Below are 10,714 nucleotides of genomic sequence, written 5' to 3' on the forward strand. Positions count from 1 at the left end.
CCATTTCATCTCAGATCCATCTTGTCAGTGTTTAAAGGTGCGTTACCCTCTTTAAGTGTGTGGTAGAAAAGTGTGAAAAGAGCACAATCCCATAAAAAATCCGTATTTCACATCAAATTGATTGATTTTTTTGAATAGCCCTGCATATAAGAATAAGGTAGTTAAACCTGGCTGATGAGTACCGACTCACATGTAGTTGATGACAATGCATATTGAATTGCTGACGACTGTTACAACCATATAACAAACAGATCGCCTCTAATTGGTTGCCACTTTAACTGTGAGATATAAGAGAAGCTCCCCTTAAGGGAACCTTTGTAGGGTGGCTTCACGGCTCAAATTGTAGCATTGGAAGCATTCTCCTAGAATTTGTGAGGGATCTATCAACTCGTGCACTTATTGATGTGGTTTTAGCATAGTGGTGATAGTTTTCTATCTAGAGGTACTAAGTCTAAGGAGGTCTTGAATTGTTTTAAAATCTGTCTGCATGTAACTTGGTCCACTTCTAGCCCAAACCAGGTTCTTGTGGATCAAATAGATGTGAGAGTGGGCTGCCTCAAGGGATGATAAGTCACCTCTAATGCTTAAATGAGATTCTAAGAAAACACAAATTCTTGCATTGAAGAGTAAATGCTCCAAAAAAGAATGTTTTCTTAGAAACTTGCAGGAGAATTAATGCCAGAATTATCGTAATTAGGCTTACCTTCGTTTGTTTTAAGTGTATTGCTTATATATAATTCTATACCTCTGCTATTATGAAGACAGAGCTTGACCATAGGATCTCCTCCATGAAGATGAAGGGTTGAGATTGTGGATGATAGATAACTTAATCACCAAATTAATAGCTCAATCTTCTTGGAGAAGCTTCAAGCTAGTTGCATCTTCTCCCAAATTGATCATTAGTTTATAGTCACGTGGGCCCATGTGTGACAGCTGTCCCTTAATTCACCAGACAAAGCATAAGGGAACAATACCCGAAAAGACTTGGATGAATGAGAGGCATCCTGATGGGCGTTGAGCATTTAATGGTGAATTTAATGTTTTGATTGACATTTGCATAAAGATGAGTCAAATCCCTCCATAGCATTATTTTTGCCGAGAAGTGGCATCCCGGGCACCATGTAAAGTACATACCGAAAAGTCCCCAATGCCACGTGGCATTCACTGAGAGACATTCCTCAAGACCGGAAACACTTGAGCAACTTCTTCAAACCGGGTTTAGGAAAATATTTTCAACCAAAAGGCTCGCACTGGTTTAATGGTCTAAAGACTCTAAACCATAATGTACTTATCATCTTGGCATCAAAACAATCTAAATATCCAAACTAAGCGTAACAAGGTAGTTGGTTGGGTCTCTTGGTTTGCATGCTTTGAGACATTTGAGGTTTGTTCAAGCTCTCCTTTACATGCCTAAGGAGATTGAGCTCGATTCGCTTTCAGAACCCTTTTAAATGCCTTTGGTTTTTTTAATTTTATTTTATTTTCCCGGGAGGATGGGCAATAGGGTTCTTAGAGGGGCAGGGAGAAAGGGTTAGTGAAATTTGAACTGTTGACCTTTTTTAATCATGAAGAAGTGGTTACATGTATATGTCATGTAACCAAAGTAATAATCTCTCACTCTAATTGAGTTATCAATTTGTTAAGAGTTCCCTAATCTTTCTTTTGTGTATAATCATGATGAGATTATTTAAAGGGCAAAGAAATGTAACAAATCATGTGTTCCGTGTGGTGATCGTGTCATCAGCTTGGAGTGATTCTGAAATTTTCGCTGTCTCCAAGTTTTCCTTTTGGGTAATTTTCATCTGGACCCCTGAGGTTTGGTCCATGTCATTTTTAGTCCAAAAAAATAGACACTTTGCATCTGCCTCCCCTGAGGTATTCAATAAGATCAATTAAGGACAATTTGTGAGTTTTATGACCAAAATACCCTCACATCTATTCTATCATAAGATTTGCATATTTTCTTCACAATTAAATCCAACAGTGAAAATCAAAAGAGTGGGGTGTTAGATTTTAGACACATGGATCATTCCAATCGAATGAACATAAATCCATTTGAAAAAATGCACATTTCTAAATTCCCAAATCTCTCTCTTGGCAGCGCAGAAGGGAGAAACTGTTAATTTAATAAATTTGGTGACAAAAATACCCTCGTTTGAAATTTTTTATTTTTTATTTTTATTTTTAATTTTTGCTTCGTCCCACAAAAGCTTCCTTCTTCTTCAGAATCGAATTTTCAAGCGAGAAGGGAAACCCTAACAGCAATAACTTTAGCTCTTATCGTTCTGAATTCAATTCAAATCACAACCTCTCAAACCCTAAAAAACATCAAAAGGAAATCATGAGGAACAAATTTCAAACTTCAATTCCATTCAGATCTGAGTTGAAAGATTATTCGTGAGATACCATACATGTTCTCACCAATGGTTCTATGAGAAAAAAATAAAAAAACGATGGATCCACAATCCAAAAAAAGGCAAAACAAGAGCACCTGCAAAAACAAAAAAAGAAAGTCAAAAGCCAAAAAACAAAAACTGATTTTTTCTATCCATCGAATCCATCTAAAATAGAAGAGAAAAAAATTGAAAAACAGAAAGCTCGTAAAAAAGAAAAAAGACCATCAAACAAAGTCAGAAACCTGAAAAAAATTGAAAATTAGAAATGGGTATATTCATGTATTCAATAATCCCAAAAGAACCGATTGTCAATGTTTACCTCTGCGATTCTACAGAATGAAGCAAAAGATCCACTTCCAAGAAAAATAGCAATTGATCCAAGCTTGAAACATGAGAAAGGTAACACTTTTGAAGAGCAATTACCCCTGTTGCAGACGGAGACCAGCAGTAGTAGCAGAAGAAGAGTAAGTCGTCCTCATTTTCTTTTTTTTTGTGGAGTCGCATGAGAATCACAGGTATGGTTTTGATCTCCAAATGTGGCTCACTCTCAGATCTTCTTCGTAGATGGCGAATGTATTCCGACTCCAACCGATAACTGTTCAAAGGGAATCGATGACTGTTTATTATTTATTTATTTGAATAGATTAAAATTAAAATATAAAAAAATCCAAATGATACAAGGGTATTTTTGTCACAAAATTTATTAAACTAACAGTTTCTGTTAAGTTGTCCTTAATTAATCATTTTTTGGAACAATGGGGGAACCATATGCAAAAGGAAACTTAAACTGGACTAAAAATGACCTGGATGAAAATTACCCTTTTTAATATAATAAAATAATAAACGTTTCATTTAAAATTGGATTTATAAGTGCGGAAACTTTCCTTTGTTTATTTTAGGAAAGTGTGTGTTATATAGTCCCACATTGGAAACCGAGATGTCGGGATCCAAGTTAATTAATAGGTACTGCCTATTAACTTTGATTTAATATCAAAAGACATGACAATGCGTGTGCAGTGTACGAGCGAGGACGGTGTACCGTCCGAGCGCGCGGCGTGGGCAGTGGGCTGTTTAGGCGCTTTTGGCGCACTTAGCACACTTAGAGCGAGATCAATTCAGTAGAGGCACCTCAATGCCTATAAATCCCCTCTAGTTACTCAACAGCAATAGAGTAGAAAATCCGAAGTTTTCTCGTTATTTAGTTAAGGCATAAATCCCCTCTAGTTACTCAACGCAGAGTAGAAAACCGGTTTCCGTTATTAGTTTGTCGGCTTGCAAAACTTGAGAACAACCTGAGTTTGGGCTCCCGGGGCGGCCCCCTCTAGTTACTCAACAGCAATAGAGTAGAAAATCCGAAGTTTTCTCTGTTCTTTAGTTTTGTCTGTGCTTTGCAAAACTTGAGAAACAACCTTGAGTTTGGGCTTCTTTGTATCCTGGGAGACAGTTCGCTGGTACCTCATAGCACCTTTCGTGAGGGGCGAATTACGTCTTAAGGACAGCGATATAATAACGTGCCTAGAAGCTTCAGCTGTCATACTGTTATCTCGTGCTCCTGATTACACCAAGTTTTATTAATCAACAGAAGAGATTTGGGGATTTAGAAATGTGTATTTTTTTCATATGGATTTATGTTCATACGAATTGAATGATCCACGTGTCTAAAATCTAACACCCCACTCTTTTGATTTTCACTGTTGGATTTAATTGTGAAAAAATATACAAATCTTACGGTAGAATACATATGAGGGTATTTTGGTCATAAAACTCACAAATTATCTTTAATTGATTTTATTAAATACGTCAGGGAGGCAGATGCAAAGTGTCCATCTTTTTGGACTAAAAATGACATGAACTAAACCTTAGGGGTCCAAATGAAAATTACCCTTTCTTTTTTCTATTCAACATTTTCTTTCAATTTTATATATATATATTTTTTAATAGCTTCATATATAGCTGAGAATTCATTCCAATAATCGATTTAAACATAAATCTATAATATAAAATTGCAGAGCATGAAATCCTTTGCCGTCTTAATCTGCATAATAGTGGGAATTAAAATTGGAAAACACAAAGACCATGCTACAAGGTAGAGGCATAGACAGATCACAGGTGGTGCGGAATCGGCCGATTACCGATTCCATTATATGAAATACTACAAGAACATTAGTAGAACCAGAACGGATAGAACACCAGAGACGACGACTCAGGCAACTTTTTCCGTCTTCTCTGCATCAGTAGAAGAGAAGATTACCTAGATTTCGACTGCATTTCCTTGATTGGCGGTGTCGGTGTCGGTGGCTGTGGAGGAGGCGGTGGTGGTGGTGGCGGCCTCCTTTCCCTCTCCTGGCTGATCGGGATTCTCGTCGTCGTCGATCTGAAAGGCAGAAACCGGAAAAGTCTTGGAGATACCGACGCTGCTCTTGAAGGTGATCTTGTCATCGTTAGGAGGATCGTTGATGTAGATGTCGGTGAGTGTGATCCACACGAGCATCTCCCTGACCTTGACGCCGGTGAGCTTCCTGATCTTCTTCGGCTCCACATAGGCCGTAACCTCGGTACCGTAAGAAGTCAAATCTCCGATCTTCTCGAACTTGTATTCGATCTTCTCCTTCTGCTTCACCCACACGAATCCGGTCTCTTTCACGTAACCACACTCTTCTATGTTCTTCAGCGGCAGCAATCCATTAGGCAATCCAGCTTCCTTGAGGAAGAACTGCTTCCTCTCTCGTCCCATTTCGTCTCCATGGTAAACCTCTGCACTTGCTCTGATCTCGTCCGTCACCAACGACGTCTTCTGTTTCTCCTTCTTCATCGTCTTGATTTCGGCCATGTTGAGGTGATGAGCTTCCGTTCTTTCTTGCAGTGCAGAGAGGAGAGGGAAAAGAGCTCAGTACTTATAGTAGTAGAGTAGAGGATATGGAAGTCATTAAATATTGGAAATATTGGAGGCAAAATGTACGGGAAAGACATTTGGTACCGTTGGTATTTTGGTTAGTGGGAATTTTAAAGAAGGCAGAGGACAGTTGCGTGTTGGCAAATGGCAACAACTGCCTCTCAGTTGTCATTTACACAAATACCCTTCTTATTCGTGACCTTCCAACCTTCACCAATATCCCAAAAGTGACTCCGGTTTAACTCCACAATCTTAACCCAATCCAAGTTGGGCCACCCAACAAGGGACCTTGCTTCAGTGTTACGCATTTAATGCGCAAGACAGTCATGCGGTACATCTTAGTCCGTTGGATCTAGATCTTGGTAGAGCTTTTGATCTTGATCATTGAGATTCAACAGTGAAGACCGAAATTTTGGATCCAACGGTCCAAAATTTTGCTAACAGTAAATGCACATGACTGAAGCAATTTCACCCAAAAAATGTTCTGATTGAAGCTAGGCCAATGTTCGGATCTCATACTTGCCACAGAAAAGGTTTCTTGCTCGTCTGACATTTTTTCATCATGCAACTTACTTTTGAATGTTGACAAAATAAATAAATATTGGAACTTTCAGTGAGTCTCACATGAGTTTCAATCTTGTTATGTTCTTGACAAGTGTGAAGAAAGTACAAGCCTCTACCTTGACGGTAATCGGAATCAATGAACAAACACAATAACGTGTAAAGAGTAAAGGAGGGGTCGGACCGGGTTTTTTTGGGTTCAAACCAGATTTCAGTCCGGTGGCAAACAAACAAACAAAAAAATCCCCTCAAAAAATATGATGAGGGGCATTCTGGGGACACTAGGAAAATGGTTAGTTACTAGTTAGAAGAATTAAGGCAGCAATTTAAGAGAGCAGGTGGCGTTATTGTGGGCCTAGTGGTTCCAGTTTAATGAAAAGGTTCAGGTGGGGTCAGGACCGTCAGGTGTGCTGATAAGCTCGTGACAGTTCTTGTGGCACCAGGTACGAATCCATTTAATGAACGCCAACTATGGTCGTTGCTGGTTGAGTTTCCAAAGATTCGATTCATCCAGGTTATTATCACTGGTCTATTTAAAATTACCCCCCACCCCCCTTTTCTTTGAATCCGGATCATCACCCCGTGCTCCTGACTGTTTTACCACCACAAAATTGGTGGACCCCACAGCTAAAAAATATTTAAAAAAAAAACTCTCATCACCCACCCTGAGCCCCCTGTATTTTGAGGTGGAAAAGCCGTTGGGGAGCACTGACGGGGTCGCAGATCCGGACTCCTTTTCTTTACCTTGTCCATTCGTTGGTTTTCTTAAGTGGGCTGCGATTGGGCTTGGTACCAAAGCTATGGGCTAAGATTCCAGCACCAATTAGGGATGGCTCAGATTAAGAAAACCCCACCATAGTTGGCCTGGATTTAGGATAAGCTAGGTTTAGTAGGGCTAGTTGGGCTTAGGTTTTGGTTAGGGTTCCAAATGTTGGACTAGGATTCAAGAGATACCACAAAGTGAATGTTTTAGGTACTTAGTTTCTTCAATTAACAGCGGTGATGATGTTTCTCACGACATCAAGATAAAAATGATTGGAGTGTGGAAGTGTCTTATGTGTGTTCACAAGCGTAATGTCTATTAAACTCAAAGAAAAATTCTATGGAAAATTCTATAAGATAATCACTAGGCTCGCTACGATCTATTGAAGAGAAATGTTGAACACCCAAAAGAAGTTATATAACCAAGATAAGTGTAATTTGAGATGAAGATGTGTGACAAAACTAGGTTAGAGATTAAGGAATGATTATCTTAGATTTAATTTAAGTATTGTACCCACTCATGACAAGTTTAGAGAGTGTTGCTTGAGGTGGGAATCGTGGTATGGGCATGTCCAAAGATGGTCGTTAAAGGCACTTGTAATGAAGAGCAATCATATCCAACTGAATGAAGCTAAAAGAGAGTCGGGTAGGTCTAAATTGACTATTGGTAGTAAGATAGGATATGCATGTACCAGGACTAGATGTCCGTATGATAGCTAAGATCTCTAGAAGAGTGGGAACCATACAGCTAATCCTATATAAAAGAGATGTTCCTATAATACTAATTTGACTTTGTCTCACCCATCCGGCGGCACCTATATTAGAAACATCCCCCCCCCAAACCCTATATATAAACTCTTCGAATTCAAAAAAGAAAAGAAAAAAAAAAACCCTTAATTAATTGTTGGTCATTGTCGGAGAGGAAGAAGTTCATCTAGGGTTAGGTTTGCAATATAAATTTTTTCCAAATCCAAATAGGGATCTGTGAGTGTATTAGGTAAAGTAAAAGATCTAATTTGTAAATCCGAGAAGTTTTTTCAACCTAAGTGATGTAATTACCAAAATACATTAATTCTTAACCATTAGATCAAATAAAAAACACGTGCTGCCTCCTTGAGCTTCTAGGAGATATCCGAGCAGACAAAAACAAAAATCTCGCCCACTGTGCCTGTTGATACCTTACCTTACTTCTATTAATATTTTTGAGGGTTTGAACTAGATTATTGAAAATGATGATTTTTCTACTTACATACTTTCATACTTTTTTTTTCTTTCTTTTTTCCACATTTAGGGCATTGTGTTTGGGGATTTTGGAAGCCAACTAATTTATTATATTACTTGTTGAATGTCTTCTTTCAAATTTTTTTTGATTTATGCAATGATGTTGATATTTTGGCATTACATGTTTGATGTTTATCTTCATTGGAGATAACTGTCTTTATTTTCTCTTTTTCCCATGATTTTTTTTCCGTATGTTATATGTATGCCAAAATTTCTCTATCATTAGAAATTTGAATCCTTGTTCACTCAACAAATATTAAACTTTTTTTGTTTGGAACATGTAATTTTGCATACATTGGAGATGAGAGTATTACATAATACACTATTAGGCATAATCGAACTCACGACTTCTTTACTAAGGGGTGTTGATCTTACCAACCAAGCAACCTTGCAATGGTAACAAATATTCATGTACTAGTTATTGGTTTACAACCCTTCTATGGTTTACTTTACAATCATCCCATGCTTAAGAAGTAAGGGAGAGTAAAACTTATCTGTCAAACAAACAAATAAAAAATGAAGAAAAAAAGAAAACCTTTACGCGTGACTAGGAGGTGGTCCATGCAAGTATTTCTATGAGTATATCTTTATACTTCTCATATGAAAAGTCACATTTACTCTTAAATTTCAACGGAGACATATGAGAGTGTTGACTCACAGGGCTAGCGACACCATCCAAATGTAACTACACTCATGAAATAGAAATTCACGTTCTTGAGAGATTTCTCTTTGTTTATGAATTCAAGATAAATCATCTTAGGGCCTGTTTGGTTACATGAGTCTGGAGATTTCAAATATCTAAAGATTTCAAATTTATAGACTTCAAATCTATGGAGTCATAATTTATAAAATTAAGTGTTTGGTTGTGGAATGAAATCTGTGGATTCATCCTAAAAAACTATTTGATCAACGTGATTTTTGTGAATGTGTAAATGTATAGCTTTTTCGAAATCTCTGGATTTCACCCCTTACCCATAAATCTACAGATTCACATTTTTAGTGTAAAAGGTGAATCTATAGAATTCATGAATCTAGAGATTTTTACAACCAAACGGGTATATTTCTCAGATTCATGAATCTAGAGATTTGAAATCTCTGGATTCATGTAACCAAACAGGCCCGTAAGTCATTTGACTTGTAAGTGATTTATTGTTATGTCATTCTCTAAAATTGTTAGCATCTTACATAATTTAGAGTGTGCTCGTGATTGACTTGACAATGACAAAAAAATGCGCATGCAAATTGAAAAGATTCTCTCCTTATTTGAATAAAACATACAATTATATTAAAAAAAAAGAAAGAAATTGAGATAAAGTTAGATTTCTCTATTCAACATCTTATGTAACAAAACTTTCCTCATTCAAATTTTATATTGTGTCAATGTTATAAACTTGTCAATTAAAAAGGGGTCGCTTGGATGATTTTTATATGGTAAACCTAAAATTAATATTTTTTTTTATATTTTCACATTTAATGTGTATTTAACCTTTATGTTGCTTGTTCTTCAATGCAAATGTGACATCACTCTTTCATGTAAGATTTTGAATTAAAAGTGATGAACTTGGTCATGATCCTCACCAAAAAGAAGAAGAAGAAAAACGACACAAACGATGTAGGAATGCCTTCACCTTGAAGAAACAATTTTCATCCATATTGATGCCCCTATGCATGTTCTCATTGGTCTTGCAATAGTGTAAAAGGTCACATGAAAAAGATATATTTATTCATTTTATATATTGGTTTTGCTTATTTTAATCTCACAACAAACCAAACGATAAAAATTTGATGACAACAAAAAGATACATTTCTTATCACTAAAGGATGACTTAGCTAGCAATGACTAATACCTCTTAGTAAGGAAGAAGTCATGTGTTCAAGTCTCCATGCATATGTAGTAGTCTCAAACCCTCAACAACATCCAAAGAGAAAATCTCCCAATGTATGCCCAATGAAATATCGGGTTTAACATAAAGTAATATTCTAATCCAATGACCAAACTCTTCATTTGGTGATATGGAGGGAAATTTTCAGTGACAACCCAAGAGTTATCCTTTGATATCAATGCCACAATTTGAATTAAACTTCCTATTACTAACTGGTTAGTCTCACTTAATTTGTTTTTATTTATCCAATCCACTATGCCCCCCTCCCCCAAATTTTAAGAGAAAAAGATAGAGGAAGATGCAATAATGGAAGAAGAGGAACTGTTGCAACCTTGTAGATGGTAGAGGAAAACGAAGACAAGTAGAACGTATTTGTTTGTTTGAAAAGTTTTAACTTGCTTACATCAACACTTAACTTTGATTTCGAGATAAGAATGGGTATCACTAATATATTTTTCTCATATACTAGATATAATTGATAAATTAGGTGACATAGGAGATAACATTAATCTTAAGGGCTAATTCATGAGATGTGTCAACTGCCACGAACTAATATCCAATCCATTCCTGACAAGGAAATGGCCCATCCATTTCTTTGTAAATGTGTGACATGTGTTTCAACATCGCATCAAAGGTTGAGGTCCATTTATAAGTCACATCATTTTTTTTTAAATTTAATCACAAATATTTATTATGACTTATAAATGAATTTCAATCATTCGATGTGATGTTGAGACACATGTTATACATCTATGAAGAAATGAATGGTCCATTTCTTACAAGGAAATAGACTGGATAAAATTTCGATTTGTCACCCCTTGAGTTACCTCATTAAATTAATGCCACCCCTTGAGTTATTTAATTTATGAATTAAATCCCTTATATGGAAGAAAAGAAAAGAAAAAAATCAATGACACGCTTGCAGTCAAGAAATCAAA

General features: G+C 36.7%; 1 protein-coding gene across 1 annotated transcript; it reads right to left on the reverse strand.

Annotated features, from left to right (window-relative positions):
- Positions 1–4,399: 4,399 nt before the first annotated feature.
- On the reverse strand, positions 4,400–5,282 carry LOC149019454 (uncharacterized). The gene has a single exon (XM_089153458.1). It carries the CDS (start codon positions 5,224–5,226, stop codon positions 4,648–4,650), a length of 579 nt encoding a protein of 192 aa, XP_089009584.1. The 5' UTR covers positions 5,227–5,282; the 3' UTR covers positions 4,400–4,647.
- Positions 5,283–10,714: the final 5,432 nt, after the last annotated feature.

The sequence above is a fragment of the Hakea prostrata genome, chromosome 4 (genome assembly GCF_041222555.1).
Source record: "Hakea prostrata isolate BN-2017 chromosome 4, UWA_Hpros_2, whole genome shotgun sequence".
NCBI lineage: Eukaryota > Viridiplantae > Streptophyta > Magnoliopsida > Proteales > Proteaceae > Hakea > Hakea prostrata.

Bases quoted from the DNA above. Each gene is read 5' to 3' on its own strand.
- LOC149019454 (XM_089153458.1), bottom strand. From the start codon at position 5,226: ATGGCCGAAATCAAGACGATGAAGAAGGAGAAACAGAAGACGTCGTTG.